Source organism: Elephas maximus, chromosome 25 (assembly GCF_024166365.1).
Source record: "Elephas maximus indicus isolate mEleMax1 chromosome 25, mEleMax1 primary haplotype, whole genome shotgun sequence".
NCBI classification, from domain to species: Eukaryota; Metazoa; Chordata; class Mammalia; order Proboscidea; family Elephantidae; genus Elephas; species Elephas maximus.
Window position 1 is genome coordinate 39,843,880 of NC_064843.1, and position 21,625 is coordinate 39,865,504.

At 41.1% G+C, this 21,625-nt stretch overlaps 1 protein-coding gene across 4 annotated transcripts in view; it reads right to left on the reverse strand.

The window, feature by feature from the left end:
• Nucleotides 1-21,625, reverse strand: part of LOC126067441 (signal-regulatory protein beta-1-like) — a 173,451-nt gene that overhangs the window by 30,084 nt on the left and 121,742 nt on the right. The window contains exon 1 of one of the 4 annotated variants that reach the window (XM_049869309.1): nt 21,421-21,594. The exons of the other annotated variants lie outside the window; for them this stretch is intronic. Within the exon in view, the coding sequence (XP_049725266.1) occupies nt 21,421-21,493 (73 nt within the window). The 5' untranslated portion in view covers nt 21,494-21,594. Of the gene's footprint in view, nt 1-21,420; nt 21,595-21,625 lie in introns of those variants that run through there. 4 annotated transcript variants of the gene reach the window in all.

Sequence of the window (21,625 nt, forward strand, 5' to 3'; positions counted from 1 at the left end):
GCACATGGAACATCCTCTAGAATAGACCACATATTAGGCAATAAAGCAAGCCTGAACAGAATCCAAAACATGAAATATTACAAAGTATCATTAAAAAAAAAAAAAAGCCATTAAAGTAGAAATCAATAACAGAGAAAACTTGGAAACTGAACAACACCTTGCTCAAAAACTACTGGGTTATAGAAGAAATTAAGGATGGAATAAAAGAAATTCATAGAATCCAATGAGAACGAAAACACTTCCGATAAGAACTTTTGGGACACAGCAAAAGCAGTGCTCGGAGGCCAATTTATATCAATAAATGCACACATACAAAAAGAAGAAAGGGCCAAAATCAAATTATCCCTACAACTTGAACAAATAGAAAGGGAGCAACAAAAGAAACCCTCAGGCACCAGAAGAAGGCAAATAATAAAAATTAGAGCAGAATTAAATGAAATACAAAACAGAAAAACAAGTGAAAGTGTTAACAAGACCCAAATCTGGTTCTCTGAAAAAATTAACTGATAAACTACTGGCCATACTGACAAAAGAAAAACTCGAGAGGAAGCAAATAACCCGAATAAGAAATGAGATGGGCAATATCACAACAAACCCAACTGGAATTAAATGAATCATATCAGATTACTATGAAAAATTGTACAGTAACAAAAAAATTTTTTTCCCTTTATTATGGATTTATTTAGTTGTTTTATCTCTGTGTTAGGTAGATAGTGTGTTTCTAGAAATTCATCCATTTCTTCTAGGTTTTCAAACTTGTTACTGTACAATTTTTCATAGCAATCTGATATGATTCATTTAATTCCAGTTGGGTTTGTTGTGATATTGCCCATCTCATTTCTTATTGCTTCCTCTCGAGTTTTTATTTTGTCAAGAGATTGGAAAGTAATTTAAAAAACTCGCAACAAAAAAAAGCCCTGGCCCTGATGGCTTCACTGGAGAATTTTACCAAACTTTCAGAGAAGAGTTAACACCACTACTGCTAAAGGTATTTCAGAGCATAGAAAAGGATGGAATACTCCCAAACTCATTCTATGCAGGCAGCATATCCCTGATAAAAAAAAAAAAAAAAACAGGTAAAGATACAACAAAAAAAGAAAATTACAGACCTATATCCCTCACAAACTTAAATGCAAAAATCCTCCACAAAATTCTAGTCAACAGAATCCAATAATATATCAAAAAGAAAAAAAAAATTCACCATGACCAAGTGGGATTTGTACCAGTATGCGGGGATGGTTCAATACTAGAGAAACAGTCAATGTAATCCGATTCATGATTTGATATCACCAATTCATGGTAAAAACTCTCAGCAAAATAGGAATAGAAGGGAAATTCCTCAACATAAGAAAGGCCATTTATGCAAAGCCAACAGCCAACATCATCCTAAATGGAGAGAGTCTGAAAGTGTTCCTCTTCAGAGCGGGAACCAGACAAGGATGCCCTTTATCACCACTCTTATTCAACATTGTGCTGGAGGTCCTAGCCAGAGCAATTAGGCTATAAAAAAAAGAAATAAAGGGCATCCAAATTGGTAAGGAAGAAGTAAAAGTATCCCTATTTGCAGATGACATGATCTTATACACAGAAAACCCTAAAGAATCTTCAAGAAAGCTACTAAAACTAATAGAAGAGTTCAGCAGAGTATCAAGATACAAGACAAACATACAAAAATCAGCTAGATTCCTCTGTACCACCAAAGAGAACTTGGAAGAGGAAATCACCAAATCAATACCATTTACAGTAGTCCCCCAGAAGATAAAATACTTAGGAATAAATCTTACGAGAGACCCAAAAAAAACCCCACTGCCCTTGAGTCGATTCCAACTCATAGCAACCTGCCCCATAGAGTTTCCAAGGAGCACCTGGTGGATTTGAACTGCCGACCCTTTGGTTAGCAGCTATAGCACTTAACCACTATGCCACCAGGGTTTCCATAAAAGACCTATACAAAGAAAACTACAGGACGGTACAGCAAGAAACCAAAAGAGACCTACATAAGTAACATAAAACATACCTTGCTCAAGGATAGGAAGACTTAACATTGTAAAAGTATCTGTCCTGCCCAAAGCCATCCATAGATACAATGCAATCCCGATCCAAATTCCAATGACATTTTTTAATGAGATGGAGAAACAAATCGCCATCTTCATATGGAAGGAGAAGAGGCCCCAGATAAGTAAAGTATTACTGAAAAAGAAGAACAGAGTGGGAAGCCTCACACTACCTCATTTTAGAACCTATCATACCGCCACAGTAGTCAAAACAGCCTGGCACTGGTGCAACAACAGATACATAGACCAATGGAACAGCATAGAGACTCCAGACATAAATCCATCCACATATGAGCAGCTGATATTTGACAAAGGCCCAAAGTCTGTTAAATGGGAAAAAGACAGTGTCTTTAACAAATGGTGCTGGCATAATTAGATATCTATCTGCAAAAAAGTGAAACAAGACCCACACCTCACACCACGCACAAAAACCAACTCAAAATGGATCAAAGACCTTAATATAAAATCTAAAAAAATAAAGATCATGGAAGAAAAAATAGGGACAATGCTAGGAGCCCTAATACATGGCATAAATAGTATACAAAACATTACTAACAGTGCACAAACACCAGAAGAGAAACTAGATAACTGGGAGCTTCTAAAAAATCAAACACTTAAGCTCATCGAAAGACTTCACCAAAAGAGTAAAATGATTACCTACAGACTGGGAAAAAGTTTTTAGCTATGACATTTCCGATCAGTGTCTGATCTCTAAAATCTACATGATAATGCAACAACTTCAGCAACAAAAAACAAATAACCCAATTAAAAAATGGGCAAAGGATATGAAGAGGCCCTTCACCAAAGAAGTCATTCTCATGATCATTAGCCATCAGAAAAATGCAAATCAAAACTACAATGAGATACCATCTCACTTGAACAGACTGGCATTAATTAAAAAAACACAAATAATAAATGTTGGAGAGGTTGTGGAGAGGCTGGAACATTTATACACTGCTGGTGGGAATGTAAAATGGTACAACCACTTTGGAAATTGATTTGGCACTTCCTTAAAAAGCTAGAAATAGAACTACCATATAATTCAGCAACCCCGCTCCTTGAAATATATCCTAGAGAAATAAGAGTCCTTACGTGAACAGATATACGCACACCCATATTCACCACAGCACTGTTTACAATAGCAAAAAGAGGGAAGCAACCAAGGTGCCCACCAACGGATGAATGGTTAAATAAATTATGTTATACTTACACAATGGAATACTATGCAACAATAAGAACAACTATGAATCTGAGAAACATCTCGTAACATGGAGGAACCTGGAAGGCATTATGCTGAGTGAAATTAGTCAGTTGCAAAAGGACAAATATTGTATGAGACCACTATTGTAAGAACACTAGATAAAGTTTAAACACAGTAGAAAACATTCTTTGATGGTTACAAGTGTTGGGAGGGAGGGAAGGGGATATTCACTAATTAGATAGTAGACAAAAATTATTTTAGGTGAAGTGAAGGGCAACACACAACACAGGGGAAGTTGGTATAACTGGACTAAACCAAAAGTAGTTTCCTGAATACAACCAAATGCTTCAAAGGCCAGTGTCACAGGGACGGGGGTCTGGGGACCATGGTTTCAGAGACATCTAGGTCAATTGGCATAACAAAATGTATTAAGAAAACGTACTTCACCAGTTTGGTGAGAGGCATCTGGGGTCTTAAACACTGGCAAGCGGCCAAGTAAGATGCATCAATTGGTCTCAGCCTACCCGGATCAAATGAGAATGAAGAACACCAAAGACATATGGTAAAGATAAGCCCAAGAGACAGAAAGGGCCACATAAACCAGAGACTCCATCAGCCTGAGACCAGAAGAACTGGAAGGTGCCCGGCTACCACAGATCACTGTCCTGACAGGGAGCAAGACAGAGAATCCCTGATGGAGCAGGAGAACAGTGAAATGCAGACCTCAAATTCTCATAAAAAGACCAGACGTAACGGCCTGACTGAGACTAGAAGGACCCTGGAGGTCATGTTCCCCGGACCTTCTGTTAGCCCAAGACTGGAACCATTCCCAAAACCAACTCTTCAGACAGGGATCGGACTTGAATATAAGACAGAAAATGATACCGGTGAGGAGGGAGCTTCTTGTTTCAAGTAGACACATGAGACTATGTGGGCAGCTTCTGTCTGGAGGTGAGATGAGAAGGCAGAGGGGGACAGGAGCTGACTGAATGCACATGGCGAATACAGGGTAGAGAGGAAGAGTATGCTGTCTTATTAGGGGGAGAGCAGGTAGGAGTACACAGCAAGGTGTATATAAGTTTTTGTATGAGAGACTGACTTGATTTGTAAACTTTCACTTAAAGAACAATAAAAAAAAATGTAAAAAAAGAAGATGAAGGAAAAACTGTACTTTCAGGATGATCATGACTACGTAAACTAAAACTATTAACTATTTTATACTATATGTATAAATTAAATTTATAATACAATGATATAATATACATAAATAATTTTAGTTGTATCAAATACAAAAAAAACTGTATAATGTATATAGTTTCATTTTATTTTACAAAAGCATATATAATATATGCTCATATATGTATATAAACACCTGCAAGGTATTACACAAATTATAATGTATTGCCTGTTCTACACATGGAAGTTCTTTGGATCATGAATCTAAGTCTCATGGGAGTTTTTTCTTTTTTCCCTTTTATTTTGGGTATTTTTATGATTTTCTGAACTGCACGAACATTACATAATTGTATAGAATCTCTGTTTGTTTCTGTAGAAAGCTGTACGGATACGTGTGTTCCTTGTGTGTTTATTGTCTGAATGAGCTGTCCCGAGATTCTGTGTTTTGCTCACTGTATTTCCCTAGCTCCTGATAGGAGTTTTGGCACAGAGTAGGTGCTCCATGAATAACTGCTGAATGTACAGAGAAAAGGGTCTAGAATGGAAAAAGCCCAAATGTTTCAGTATGTTGCTTTTGGGAAGTGGGACAGGGAGGGAGGCTGGTTTTCTTTTTATATTATAGTAAACAATATATTCAAGTCTTTTTTGTTTTTCTTACCGTGAATGTTTATTGTTTTTAGGAAGAGATCAATGTGATGAAATAAAACATGTGACTAAATTTTCTAATGGGAGGAGTCAGCACAGTGGATGGTGACAGCCCCCTCTATTTGTTGTAGAGGAACCATTGTCAACAGGAGGCTGGATGCCCACAGCAGAGGGCCAGTCAGGACTTCATTTCTGGATTCCACTGTGAGCCAGGTGCTGAGCTAAGGGCTGTGAAGTGACTGTGGTCCCTGTCCTCACGGAGCTGGCATGCTAGCCCTGAAGACAGAGGTTAAGGAAATAACTCGAATGACTACATTTGGAATGAGTCCCCTGCCCCCTTAGCCATGTGGCTCCTGCTGACCTCTTGGCCCCCATCTCCTACCCCCTCCCTATGACCCACTGTGCTCCCTGCATCCCACTCTCCTTCCTCATCCTCAAATAGGCCAAGGAGGGCAGGGCCACCTGTAAATGCTGCTGAGAGGTACAGCAAGATGGGGGCTGAGAAGTGACCATTTGGCTTGGGAAAATGTACTTGATACAGTCATCCTGTGAGAGCGGGAATTCGATGGCACTGTATTGTTTGCCTGGGTCTTGCAAGTTTTCCACCTTTGACAGGGTGCAGTTATTACCACTAGGCTTGTTGACTTGACAACTTGAGGACCTTCTGTCCTACCTTCCCATTTTGCAGAGGGAAAAACTGAGGCCTGGAGGCAAATCTAGGAGAGGCCGGGGACTCAGATGGGTGGACTTCCAATTTCAAGACCCCATGTGTTCCTATAGAAAGGCCTATTCTGCACGGCAAGTTTTCCTCAGTACAGTGTGTGGACTGGGCAGACACAGAAGCCCCTGTGTTTCCTCACAGCAGCCCATGAGGTGAGTGCCGTTATTACCATCCCTTCTTACGGGTGGCAATAGGTCTTGGTTTGGTCTTACAGACAAGGGAATTGAGACCCAGAGAGGCAGGCAAGTGGCAGAGCTGGATTCAAACCAGAAGGCTTGCCGCAGAGCCTGTGTCCACCACGTGCGTTAGCTTTTCAAGAGTATAAAGGGGTCCCTCCGGCTTTGGCTGCTGACTCTCAGACTGCCAACAATGAACACACATGTTTCCCCAGCTGAGATAAACCAACACCCAAAACCAAACTGGTTGCCGTCGAGTAGATTCTGACTCATAGTGACCCAATAGGACAGAGTGGAACTGCCCCACAGGTTCCCAAGAAGCCGTTGGTGCATTTGAACTGCTGACCTTTTTGGTTAGCAGCCTGAGCTAAGTGACATGCATTTACTCAATGACATTTGCCAAGCTTTCAGCATACTCTACTGCCAACATCTGATAGTCTCCAGATGGGGTTTCCCCTAAGCTGACACTATTCACAGATTCCTTCTATAGAGCTTTTTACAGCTCGCAAGAAGCACTTTCCACAGCTCTTAGCTCTCTCAATTCAGCCGTTCTTGTGTGGGAGAAAACAGCATCAGTTTTTCCATTTTGCTGATGGGGAAACTGAGGTTCAGAGGGGAAGATGCTTGCTTGAGAGCACACAGCTCAGCAAGTGCGACATGCTGGATTAGAACTTAGGAATGGCAAACTCAGAAGCGTAAACAGGTCGAGAGGGGCAGAGTAGTGCGTTTCAGGTCTACTAGCTGGTAAATGATGGAACAGGGATTCTACCTTCTCTTTTGAGCCCCAAAGCATAAAATTGTGATAACACAATAATGGTTAATGTGCTTGGATGCTAACTGAAAGGTTGGAGGTTTGAGTCCCCCCAGAGGTGCCTTGGAAGAAAGTCCTGGTGATCTAATTTCAAAAGATCAGCCATTGTAAACCCTGTGGAGCAGAGTTCTACTCTGACACACATGGGGTCTCTGCGAGTTGGAATAGACTCTACAGCAACTGGGTTAGTAATGGCGGCTAATGAGCCCCAACCCCTGCCCCTGCTGAGAGCACGACAGATCTCACCTGACCTCCACAGTGACCGAGCAAGACAATGCTGTCACCACCCCCACTTTAGAGAGGACAAGACTGAGGCTTAGGGTGGTACAGCCCCTTGGCCAAGGTCACAGGTCTGGCAAGTGGTCTGACTCCACCTGCCCCCCCACATTATACTACCTTGTGCAATGACTTTTTGGGAGGAGGGTGACCACAAATCAGGCCCTCCAAACCAAATTCCAGGGGAAAGAATGCAACGTCAATTGTGTGATATTTCATGGTTTGCACAGCACCTACACATTTGTCATGCTTTCTAACCTGGGCAGGAAATTATGGGAAGCTGCAGTTTTTAGTACAAAATCTTGTGTTTATTGGTTCCTCCCCCAACTCCACCTTGCACTGATATTTTGTGTTCTTTGATATTCTACGGCCTCTATGGCATGACTCGAAATGAGAAGAAACAGCTGCAAACATCCATTAATAGCTGGAATGTAAAATACATGAAGTATGAAATCTAGGGAAATTGGAAATTGTCAAAAATTAAATGGAATTCATATACAGCTTTAGTGAGCTGAAATGTACTGGTACCAGCCATTTTGAATTGGACAATCAGAGGTGGGGCCAAGATGGCGGAGTAGTAAGATGCTTCTGGTGAACCCTCTTACAACAAAGACCTGAAAAAACAAGTGAAAAGATTACATTTATGACAAGCTAGAAGTCCTGAACATCAAAGGCAAAGTTAGAAAATGGACTGAGTGGAAGTGGGAGGGCGAGATTGTTCAGAAGCGGAAAGGAGTTGCCAGACCTGAATTGCAGGAAACCCTCAGGCTGCAGTGTGTTGGTGGTAGCGTTAGGCTGTAGTTTTCTCAAAGAGAAACAGCCAGCTGCACAGCCTACTCAAACCTCCAGAACCAGAGAAAAATGGCGCTCTTGGCAAAAGCTAAGTACTTGAGTATACTTGGCTTCAGTGGCTGTCAATTTCCTTGGGCCTGAGATAGGTTCTGTTGCTCATCCTGGGCCATTCTCCCAGCTGTGGAGAAGGAATAAATTCACAATTGGGGAAAAGATAATCTGCCAGTTCCACTAACCTGGGGAGCTCAGGACAGAAACGGCTCCTGTCCAGGCATAAACAGTCTGCAGACTTTGAATACCTTTCTGCCCTGCATGGACCTGTGTGGGTCTATTGCAGGAGAATAGGCCATGTTGGCAGACTGCAACTGTTTCAGCTGTGCTGTGGAGAGGTGGGTGTTTGATGTTTTACACTGTTTTGCCTATTAAACAGGGTCCTCGCATACCCACATCAGGGGCCTAAGGACCAGTGACTCCACCCAGGCCACCCAGCCACCCGCGAAAGGGGTCTAAGGATAACTGGTACCTTCCTGTTCTTACAACCAAAAGCATTGGGTGCCCAAGGTCCATCTGCAGAACCCACCCACCTGTGTGCTCTAGGGGACAGGGATGTTCTTTCCTCACAGACACTAGGGGGATGGTTGTCAGCCCCCTGCCTTGTTCAGAGCATGATCCCCTGCTCCAACCAGATACCTTTACTTACACCAATCAACCCTACCCCTCTAAGACTGTAGGACAGAACCTGTGCCACACACTTGATGACCAACTACCTGGACACCTGAGCTGAATTCATACAAGAAAAGTGAATGGACTCCTAGGCTCATATCTGGTAACAGCTCTAGCCATCTGGTGACAGGACGTTAGAGCTTCAAAGGCAAAAATAATCAAGCTAGCTCACTCAAGCAACCTATTTGGATGTATCAAAATAAAACAAAGCAAGAAGCTAGGATGTAGTAAGCAAACATAAACTAATACAATAACTTATAATGGCTCAGAGACAACGGTCAATATCAAATCAAAACAAAGAATCAAGGGATTTTCTGGATGAAGGTGCACTCCTGGAATTACCGGATGCAGAATACAAAAGATTAATACACAGAACTCTTCAAGACATCAGGAAGGAGATCAGGAAGGAGATCAGGCAGTACTCAGAACAAGCCAAGGGACATACAGATAAAGCAACTGAAGAAATTAAAAAGGTAATTCAAGAACATAATAAAAAATTTAATAAACTGCAAGAATCCATAGAGAGACAGCAATCAGAAAATCAGAAGATTAACAATAAAATTATGGAATTAGACAACTCAACAGGAAGTCAGAGGAGCAGAATTGAGCAAGTGGAAGGCAGAAGTGGTGAGACTGAAGATAAAACACTTGGCACCAATATATTTGAAGAAAAATCAGAAAAAAGAATTAAAAAAATGAAGAAACCTTAAGAATCATGTGGGGCTCTGTCAAGAGAAATAACCTACAAGTGATTGGAGTACCAGAACAGGGAGGGATAACATAAAATACAGAAAGAATTGTTGAAAATTTGTTGGCAGGATACTTCCCTGATATCGTGAAAGATGAGACGATATCTATCCAAGACGCTCATCGAACTTCACATAAGGTAGATCTTAAAAGAAAGTCACCAAGACATATTATAATCAAACTTGCTAAAACCAAAGATAAAGAGAATTTTAAGAGCTGCTAGGGATAAGCAAAAAGTCACCTACAAAGGAGAGTCAATAAGAACAAACTCAGACTCCTCAGCAGAAACCATGTAGGCAAGAAGACAGTGGGATGACTTATATAAAGCATTGAAGGAAAAAAAATTCCAGCCAAGAATCATATATCCAGCAAAACTGTCTCTCAAATATGAAGGCAAAATTAGGACATTTTTCAGACAAACAGAAGTTGAGTTGGGCAATCATATGGTCTACTATGCTGGGAAAGATAAGTTAAAGAGGAACAGCATCGCATTCACTGTCAAAAAATTTCAAGATCTATCCTGAAGTACAACTCTGTCAGTAATAGGGTAATATCCATATGCCTACAAGAAAGACCACTTAATACGACATTATTCAAATTTATGCACCAACCACTAAGGCCAAACAGGAAGAAATTGAAGATTTTTTACCAACTTCTGCAGTCTGAAATTGATTGAACATGCAATTAGGATGCATTGATAATTACTGGAGACTGGAATGCGAAAGTTGGAAACAAAGAAGAAGCGTCAGCAGTTGGAAAATATGGCCTTAGTGGGTAGAAACAATGCTGGAGATTGCATGATATAATTTTGCAAGACCAATGACTTCTTCATTGCAAATACCTTTTTTCAAAAACATAAACGGCAGCTATACATGTGGACCTCACCTGATGTAATGCACAGAAATCAAATTGACTACATCTGTGGAAAGAGATGATGGAGAAGCTCAATATAATCAGTCAGAAATAGGCCAGGGGACGATTGTGGAACAGACCATCAATTGCTAATATGCAAGTTCAAGTTGAAGCTGAAGAAAATTAGAACGAGTCCATGAGAGCCAAAGTATGACCTTGAGTATACCCCATCTGAATTTAGAGACCATCTAAAGAATAGATTTGACCCACTGAACACTAACATTATCATTAACATCACAGGCAAGTAAAATTTTGCTGGAGATCATTCAAAAGTGGTTGGATTAGTACATCAACAGGGAACTCCCAGAAGTTCAAGCTGAATTCAGAAGAGGACGTGGAACGACATATAACATCACTGATGTCAGATGGATCCTGGCTGAAAGCAGAGAGTATCAGAAAGATGTTGTCATGGATTGAATTGTGTCTCCCCCATATATCTGTCAACTTGGCTGGGCCATGATTCCCAGTGTTATCATCCACCGTTTTGTCATCAGATGGGATTTTCCTCTGTGTTGTAAATCCTATCTGATGTTGATGAGATGTGATTATCAGCAGTTACATTAATAAGGTGGAACTCAAGCTTTGAGATTAGATTTTGCCTTGAACCAATCTCTTCTGAGATATAAAGGAGAGTAGCGAGCAGAGAGACATGGGGACCTCATTTCACTAAGTAAGTAGAGGTAGGAACAAGTGTTGTTTGGAGCCAGAGTTCCTGCGCTGAGAAGCTCCTAGACCAGGGGAAGATTGATGACAAGAGCTTTCCCCTAGAGCCAACAGAGAGAGAAAGCCTTCCCCTGGAGTTGGTACCCTGAATTCAGACTTCTAGCCTCCTAGACTGTGAGAGAATAAATTTCTCTTTGTTGAAGCCATCTACTTGTGGTATTTCTGTTATAGCAGCATTAGATGACTAAGACTGATGTTTACCCGTGTTTTATTGGCTGTGCAAAGCCATTTGACTGCGCGGATCATGACAAATTATGGATAACATTGGGAAGAACGGGAATTCCAGACACTTAATTGCGCTTATGAGGAACCTGTACATAGATCAAGAGGCAGTCATTTGAACAAAACAAGGGGATACTGTGTGGTTTAAAGTCAGGAAAGGTGTGCGTCAGGGTTGTATCCTTTCACCATACTTATTCAATCTGTACTCTGAGCAAATAATCAGACACTGCTTGCTACCAGTGGTCCTTCTTACAACAAAGACCCTAAAAAACAAGTGAATCGATTATATATGACAATCTAGGCGCCCTGAACATCAAAGGAAAAGTTGAGGAATTGGGCTGAGCAGCAGGGGGAGGGAGAGACAGTTCAGAAGTAGTGAGGAATTGCCAGACTTAACCAGCAAGAACTGGCACCCTGCAGGTCGGATTGGCTGGTGTGAGTGGCGAGGCAAGCAGTGGTGCCCGGGATGCATTTTCCACACCGGAAGAGACCAAGCAACAGAGTCTATTCAAGCCTCCAGAACAAGTGAAAAGTGGTGCTCAATTGGCAAAAAAAAAAAAAAAAGTACATGAGCCTAACCTACTGCACAGACCAAAAAACACCCCTTTGGGAAAAAACATCTCTCCTGTTTACATGACCCATCCCCACTCTGCATTGGGTCATCGGCCTGCTTCAGAGATTGCTGTGTCCCCTGGGCCAGAAGTAGGACCCGTCACTCTCTCTGAGCCATTCTCCCAGGATTGGAGAAACAACAATTTAACAAACAGGAAAAAAAAAATCTGCCAGCCCCCTAAGCCGGGAACTCAGGGCACGCACAGCTCCTTTGCTTAGGCACAAGCATAAGGGACCCAAGGACTTTGAATGGCTTTCACCCCTGCATAGACCTGTGGGAGCCCATTTCAACAGCTGTGGCAGATTCATATTTGACACCCCTCTGCCTATAAAGCAGGGTCCTCACCTACCCACATCAGGGCCCGGAGGACTGGTGGCTCCACCCGTGCCACCTAGCCAACCACAACAGAGGTCCAAGAATAAGTAGTGCTTCCCAGTCCTTACAGCCAACAGCATAGTCTGGATGCAAAACCCATTCAGCTACGCACTCTAGGGAAGAGGGACATGCATTCCTCCCAGACACTCAGGGACAGCTGTCAGCCCCCTGACTTGCTCAGTGGATGACCCCCTACTGCAGCCAGACACCTGTGCCTACAGGAATCACCCCTTCTGGTCTGGGACTGTAGGTGAGAGACTGCACCACACACTTGGTGACTGACTACCTGAACACCTGAGCTGAATCCATACAAGAAAAGTAAATGGTCTCCTGGGCTCACATACATAGTAACAGACCTAACCACCTGGTGACAGAATGTTAGAGCTTCAAAGCTGCCAGTGATCAAGCTAGATCACAAAAGCAGCCTATTTGGGAGTATCAAAACAAAACAAGAAGCTAGGACAATGTAAGCAAACATAAAATAAATAAAAATAATAACTTATTGATGGCTTGGAGACAACAGTCAGTATCAAATTACATAAAAAGGGAGACCATGATGGCTTCAGCAAGCTCCAAAAACAAAGAATCAAGAAATTTTCCAGAGGAAAAGAATTTCCTGGAATTACCAGAGGTAGAAAACAAAAGATTAATATACAGAACTCCTCAAAAGATCTGGAAGGAGATCAGGCAAAATGCAGAACAAGCCAAGGAACATGCAGACAAAACAATAGAGGAACTTAGGAAGATTATAGAAGAGCATAACGACAAATTTAACAGGCTCCAAGAATCCATAGAGAGACAGCAAACAGAAATCCAGAAGATTAACAATAAAATTTCAGAATTAGACAACTCAATAGAAAGTCACAGGAGCATAATTAAGGCAATGGAAATGAGAATTAGTGAAACTGAAGATAAAGCACTTGACACCAACTTATTTGAGGAAAAATCAGATAAAAGAATTTTTAAAAAATGAAGAAACTCTTAGAGCTATTTGGGACTCTATCAAGAAAAATAACCTACAAGTGAATGGAGTTCCAAAACAGGGGTGGATAACAGAAAATACAGAGAGAATTGTTGAAGATTTGTTGGCAGAAAACTTCCCTGGTATTGTGAAAGATGAGATGATACCTATCCAATATGCTTATCAAAGCCCACATAAGGTAGATCCCAAAAGAAAGTCACCAAGACATATTATAATCAAACTTGCCAAAACTAAATATAAAGAGAGAATTTTATAAGTGGGTAGGGAAAAATAAAAAGTCATCTACAAAGGAGAGTCAATAAGACTAAGTTTGGACTACTCAGCAGAAACCATGCTGGCAAGAAGGCAATGTAATGACATATATAAAGCCTTGAAGGAAAAAAATTGCCAGCCAAGAATTATATATCCAGCAAAACTGTCTCTCAAAAATGATGGCAATATTAGGGCATTTCTGGACAAACAGAAGTTAAGGCAATTTGTAAAAACTAAACCAAAATTACAAAATATACCAAAAGGTGTCCTAAGGTTAGAAAATCAGTAACATCAGATAACAACCCAAGACTACAACACAGGACAGCGCTGCCATATGTCAACCCAGATAGGGAAGTCACAAAAATAAATCAAAGCTAAAAAACTGAAAATAGGGAAACAGAGGCATCAATATGTAAAAGATGACAACATTAGAACAAAAAAGAGGGACTAAAAAATGTAGTCATAGGTCCTTCATATGGAGAGGACATCAAGGCAATATAAAGAAATAAAAATTTGTTTAAACTTAGAAAAATAGGGGTAAATATTAAGGTAACCACAAAGGAAACTAACAATCCTACACATCAAAACAAAAAACAAGAAAAACATAAAGTCTCATCAAATACTAAATCAACAACAACAAAAAGGGGGAAAATAAAATACATAAAAGAAAAGAACTCAGCACAGAAAATGAAGCAGAACAAAGAAACTGTCAACAACACACAGCAAAAAGGCATCAAAATGTCAGCACTAAACTCACACCTATCAATAATTACACTGAATGTAAATCGACTAAATGCACCAATAAAGAGACAGAGTAGCAGAATGGATTAAAAAAACAATCTATATGCTGCCTACAAGAGACACATCTTAGACTTAAAGACACAGACAAACTAAAACTCAAAGGATGGAAAAAAAATATACCAAGCAAACAGCAATCAAGAAAGAAAAGGAATGGCAATATTAATCTCTGACAAAGTAGACTTTAAAGTAAAATCCACCAGAAAGGATAAGGAAGGACACTATATAATGACTAAAGTGTCAATACACCAGGAGGACATGACCATAATAAATATTTACACACCCAACAGCAGGGCTCCAAAATACATAAAACAAACTCTAACAGCATTGAAGAGATAGACAGCTCCACAATAATAGTAGGAGACTTCAAGGCACTACTTTTGGTGAAGGATAGACCGTCCAGAAAGAAACTCAATAAAGACATGAAAGATCTAAATGCCACAATCAACTTGACCTCATAGACATATACAGAACACCACCAAACAGCAGCCATGTATACTTTCTTTTCCAATGCACATGGAACATTCTCCAGAATAGACCACATATTAGGCCATAAAGCAAGCCTTAACAGAATCCAAAGCATTGAAGTATTACAAAGCATCTTTTCTGACTATAAAGCCCTAAAAGTAGAAATCGGTAACAGAAAAAGCAAGGGAAAAAAATCAAACACATGGAAACTGAACAACACCTTGCTCAAAAATACTCTGTTATAGAAGAAATTAAGGATGGAATAAAGAAATTCATAGAATGAAATGAGAATGAAAACACTGCCTATCAGAACCTTTGGGACACAGCAAAGGCAGTGCTCAGAGGTCAATTTATAGCAATAAATCACACATCTAAAAAGAAGAAAGGGCCAAAATCAAAACATTAACCCTACAACTTGAACAAATAGAGAACAGCAAAAGAAGACCTCAGGTACCAGAAGAAAGCAAATAATAAAAATTAGAGCAGAATTAAATGAAATAGTGAATAGAAAAACAATTGAAAGTGTTAACTAGACCAAAAGCTGGTTCCTTGACAGGATCAACAAAATCAATAAACCATTGGCCAAAATGACAAAAGAAAAACAGAAAAGAAAGCAAATAACCTGAATAAGAAATTAGATAAGTGATATCACAACAGACCAGCCGGAATTAAAAAAATCGTAACAGAATACTATGAAAAATTGTACGCTAACAAATTTGAAAACTTAGAGGAAATGGACAAATTTCTAGAAACATACTACTTACCTAAACTAATACAGAGGTAGAACAACTAAATAAACCTATAACAAAAGAAGAGATTGAAAAGGTAATTAGAAAACTCTGAACAACAATGACAAAAACAACCCTGGCCCCGATGGCTTCGCTGGAGAATTCTACCAAACATTCACTGAAGAGCTTACACTAGTACTACCCAAACTATTTCAGAACATAGAAATGGAAGGGACACTTCCAAATTCATTCTAGGAAACCAGCATAACCCTGATAACAAAATCAGGCAAAGACACCACAAAAAAAGAAAATTATAGACCAATATCTCTCAGGAATATAATTTGAAAATTCTTAGCCCAGATGCGGGGCTGTTACAGAGCCACGCCACTCCCCAGGCATTGTCATTTGTGAGGGCCACGGGGCTGTGTTTCCATATGAGAAATCCTGTGACTCAGTTAAAAGCTTCTGCCCCAGAAGAAATCTTTCTTCAAACCTCCATCTAAGCCCAGAGGGGGCTCCTGCCCTGGGTCTCCAAACCCTACAACTTGGACAAAGTTTAATCCTGATTGAGTCCTTAAACTCCTCCTTCCCTCAGAGGCCACCCAAGGAGGCCTAAATTCAAAATCTAGGTTCCCTACCTCATACTCCTTGGACAAGTTTTGGACCGGGTAATCAGTTCTGGGAGTCTCTGTGTGGTACAAAGGGTTAACTTGTTCAGCTGCAAACCGAAGGTTGGAGAATGGAGTCTACACAGAGGCTCCTTAGAAAAAATGCCTGGTGATCTATTTCTGGAAAAATCAGCCATTGAAAACATTATGGACCAACACCTTATAGGATTTGGTTCCTTGATTTGGAGATTTAGGGTCATGGTCTCATGGGCAGTCCCAGGTAAATGACCCAATAACGTGTGTAATGCTTCTGTTCTACCTCCTAGTTTGTTTCATAGTGCTTGGCATCTTAAAAGCTTGCAAGCGGCCATCCAAGGTACAACAATTGATCTCTATTTGCCTGGAGCAACAGAGGAAGGAGAGGCAGGAATAGGAGGAGGATATGGAGCATGTGGCTAACTGCCTCCATTAACAATCGCCTCCTTTGCCATGAGACCAGAAGAACTCAGTGGTGTTTGGCTACCATTACTGAACATTTTGATCAAAGATTCTATAGAATGTTCCTGATCAAAAGGAGGAAAATGCAGAACAGAATTTCAAATTCTTATGGACTCCAGACTTTCTGGAGCCACGGAGGCTGGATGAACCTCTGAAACTTTGCCCTGAGATAGTCTTTAAACCTTAAACCAAAAAAAAAAAAAAAGTCCCCTGAAGTCTTCTTAAAACCAAACAATAGTTTAGCTTAACTAGTAAAGAATGCCTGCCTTGAGCGTTGTGCTGTTTTAAGATATATCTCTATGGGATCAAACTGACAACAGCAAATGGAAAGATTAGATGGGAAATTTAGGGGGCAGTGAGTTTATGTTAATGAAGGAGTGACAACTCGGAAAAGGAGGGTAAGAATGGTTGAATAACTCAAAGAATATAATCAGTGTCACTGAATTGTACATGTAGAAATTGCTGAATTGGTGTATGTTCTGCTGTGTATATTCTCAACAACAACAACAAAACAAAATAAATTATTAAAAAAAAAAAAAAGCAAAACCCTATGGGGCATAGTCCTACTTTGATACACATGAAATCGACATGAGTTGGAGTCAACTTAATGGCAACTGGTACTGGTAATCAGTTTTGGACTCAATTTTCCTCATCTGTACAATGGGGATAAGAGCCACCTCCTCATGCTTTGATTTGCTGATTAATGAGCTTATGTCAATAAAGGGCTCAGCACACAGTCTGGCATGAGGTTGACAATCAATGAACATTGGTTCTCCTACCTTTTCTCAACATATGGTTCAAATCAGGATTTCACACATGAATCACACCATGGGTCTCCAGGGGTCCAGTGGAAGAGGCCCCTGAACTGGGTATCAGGCTGACTGGGCTCAAGGCTTGGCTCCAGCATTGACCAGCCAAAGCCACACTGTTTCTTCTCCATTCTGTTTCTTTTGCAAACATGATGGATCATTCCCATTTCCCATGTTGCTGTGAGATTTAAGTGAAGACTTGGGCTTGTCCAGGACACAGAGGAAGTGCTCCGTAAGGGCCACAATCAGCAGGACCACTTTATGTATTTGCACTTACTGAGCCCTGGAGGGATGTAACACAGACGGCTGCTGGGCACCACACATTATTCTGAACATTTGGCTACATTAACTAACTTGTTTAATTTTTACCACAACCCTATTAGGGAAGCATTGTTATTTATTCCCATTTTATAGACAAGTAACTTGCCCAAAGTCTAACAGCCTGTAAGTGATGGAACTCAGAACTGAACTCTGGCAGGTTGGTTTCAAGAAATATCTGTGCTTTTAATCACTTTGCTAGATGGCCTCTCAGCTGAGATGTTAGCACTTGTGGGAGGAGGAGGGGTGCTCTCCGGTCTGCTTCAGAGTCTGTGCCGAGCTCTGGGTAGAAAGAGTGGACCAGCGGGAGAAACGCCCACATCCAGAATGTAACCCAAGGATGCTGGATTCTGGGTGACTTCATAATGTGCAAATCACTATTTACCAGTTTTTTTCTACTGTTGTTGTTAGGTGCCGTCCAGTCAATTCTGACTCATTGCGACCCTGTATACAACAGAACGAAACTCTGCCTTGTCTTGCACTGCCCTCATAATCGTTGTTATGCTTGAGCCCATTGTTGCAGTCACTGTATCAGTACATCTCGTTGAGGGTTTTCCTCTTTTTCGCTGACACTCTACCATGCATGTTGTCCTTCTCAAGGGATTGATCCTCCTGATAATGTGTCCAAACTATGCGAGACAAAGTTTCGCCATCCTCACTTTTAAGGAGCGTTCTGGCTGTACTTCTTCCAAGATAGATTCGTTTGTTCTTTGGCAGTCCATGGTACATTCAATATTCTTCGCCAGCACCATAATTCAAAAGGGTCGATTCTTCTTCAGTCTTCCTTATTCATTGTCCAGCTTTCTCACGCATATGAGGCTTTTGAAAACTCTATGGCTTGGATCAGGCTCACCTTAGTCCTTAAAGTGACATCTTTGCTTTTTTTAAAAAATTTATTTATTGTGCTTATTGGAAAGTTTACAAATCAAGTCAGTCTCTCATACAAAAAGTCATACACACCCCGCTGTGGACTCCCAGCTGCTCTCCCCTTAAGGAGACAGCATCTTCCTCCTTTCCATCCTGTATTCCCCTTGTCCATTCAACCTGCTCCTGTCCTCCTCTTCCTTCTCATCTCACCACCAGACAGGAGTGGCCCACATAGTCTCATGTGTCTACTTGAGCCATAAAGTTCACTCCTCACCAGCATCGTTGTCTATCTTATAGTCCAGGCCAATCTCTGTCTATAGAGTTGGTTTCAGGAATGGTTCCAATCTTGGGCTATCAAAGGGTGCAGGGACCATGACTGTCAGGGTCCCTCCAGTCTCAGTCAGACCATTAAGCCTGGTCTTTTTTATCAGAATTTAAGAGCTGCATCCCACTGTTCTCTTGCTCCATCAGGGATTCTCTGTTGTGTTCCCTGTCAGGGCAGTCATTGGTGGTAGCCGGGCACCATCTAGTTCTTCCGGTCTCAGGCTGATGGAGGCTCTGGTTTATGTGGCAGATCTTTGCTGTTTAACACTTTAGAGGTATTTTGCAGCAGATTTGCCCATTGCAATGCATCATTTGATTTCTTGGCTGCTGCTTCCATGGGAGCTGATTGTCAATCCAAGTAAAATGATATCCTTGACAAACTTCTCTCTGTTTATCATGATGTTGCTTATTGGTCCAGTTGTGAGGGTTTTTGTTTTCTTTATGTTGAGGTGTAATGCATACTGAAGGCTGTAGTCTTTGATTTTCATCAGTAAGTGCTTCAAGTCCTCTTCACTTTCAGCAAGCAAGGTTGTGTCATCTGCGTATCGCAGGTTGTTAATAAGACTTCCACTAATCCTGATGCCACATTTTTCTTCATATAGTCAAGCTTCTTGGATTATTTGCTCAGCATAGAGATTGAATAAGTACGGTGAAAGGATACTACTGTGTCGCACACTTTTCTTGACTTTAAACCATGCAGTATCCCCTTGTTCTGTCTGAACAACTGCCTCTTGTTCCAAGTACGGGTTCCTCCTGAGCAAAATTAAGTGTTCTGGAGCCCCCATTCTTTGCAATGTTATGCATAATTTGTTATGATCCACAGAGTCAAATGCCTTTTTATAGTCAATAAAACACAGGTAAACATCTTCTTCATATTCTCTACCTTCAGCCATCATCCATTTGACATCGGTAATGATATTCTTTGTTCCATGTCCTCTTCTGAATCTGGAGTTCTCCATACTAGTTGTGTTATATGTATATATATATTAGAAACTATTAGAAATATATATGTTTTTTAAATATATATATTTAATATATATATCATATTATGTAGGATATAATATGATATATATATATAGCACATGTACACACACACACACATCCCTGGGTGGTACAAGTAGTTAACCCAGTCACTGTCAACTGGAAAATTAGAGGTTCAAGTCCACCCAGAGGTGCCTTAGAAGAAAGGTCTGATTGTCTGCTTCTGAAAAATCAGCCACTGAAAATCCTGAGGAGCACAGATCTACTCTGACACACATGAAGTCACTGTGATTCAGAGTCAAGTCCACAGCAACTGGAAAAAATATATATATACATATACATACGAGCCGTGGTGGTGCAATGGTTAGGCTCTCAGCTGCTAATCACAAGGTTGGTGGTTTGAACACACCCCACGGTTCTGTAGGACAAAGGCCTGATCATCTACTTCCATAAGATTACAGCCAAGATAATCCTATGGGGCAGTTCTGCTCTGTCACACAGGGTCTCTATGAGTAGAAAATCAACTCCACAGCAGCCAGCAACAACATACGTATACATATAATCTACATCTGCATATATATACATATACACGCACACATGTATTCATACATATATATGCACATACGTATACACACATATATGCAAGTACATACATGTGTATATGTATAAACACACATACACACATATATATACACAGAAACACATAGGTATATATACACACACATAAACACATACTATATATAATACACACGCTCATACACATATGTATATACACATACATACATGTACACAAATATATACATATGTATAGGGTCACTATGAGTCGGAATCGACTCGACGGCACTGGGTTTGGTTTTGGTTTTTTATATATACACACACACACACACATACATGAGAATGTATGTATATAGGCAGTCAGCTTCCCAGGATCTATGGTCTTCAGCAGGAACAAAGAGTCCGACGCTGCACCCTCACTTCCTCCTTCAAGAGGTTAAGCCCCAGGAGGGCATGGAGCCTTGACAGGGTGTCAGGTGTGTGGGAGGTGAAGAAAAAAACAGCAAAAACTTATTGCTGTAGCACGGATTCTGACTCAGAGTGACCCCATGTGTGTCAGAGTAGAACTGTGCTCCATATGGTTTTCATTAACTGTGATCTTTCAGAAGTAGATTGCCAGGACTTTCTTCTGAGGTGCCTCTAGTGGATTCGAACAACTAACCTTTCAGCTAGCAGCCAAGCACTACCCAGTGACTCTGTGGGAAGTGAGGAAGGACTGGACAAAGCACTGGAAGTCCTGTTGGGTAAACCCTGCCTGGACCTGGCTGGGAGAGGAAAGGACCCCTCCAAGGAGGGAGATATCCCTGGGGCAGAAGTAAGACTTCTGGGGGGATTTCTCTGGAAGTTCCTTGTTATAAAATCAGCTATTTAGGGCAATGGCTTAAGAGGAAGAGGCAGAGGAGAAAGAGGTCCGAGGACTGTGAAGTAATTAAAGAAGGGGGGGACAGAAGGTGAGGTGGTGTGGGACAGAGACTCATCTGCCCCACTGCCAAGCAGAGAAGGGTACCTCTGTCAGGCTTAGGTGAGCATCCCTGCAAGTTGGTGCCTGAGGGTAGCCACACTCACCTGTGAGTCCCAGCAGCAGAGGCAGCAGCAAGGAAGGCAGAGGCAGGCGGGGCTGGGTGGCAGAGACCAGCATTGTCGTGGTCCCTGGAGCTTGCTCTGTGCCAGTGTTGCCCTGAGGAAGCCCTAGACTCTGCTCTGCAGGAAGAAATGCAGGCTTTTCTCCCGTGGTGTCAGAGGAAGTGACTGTGATGGGAGGAAAGGGCTG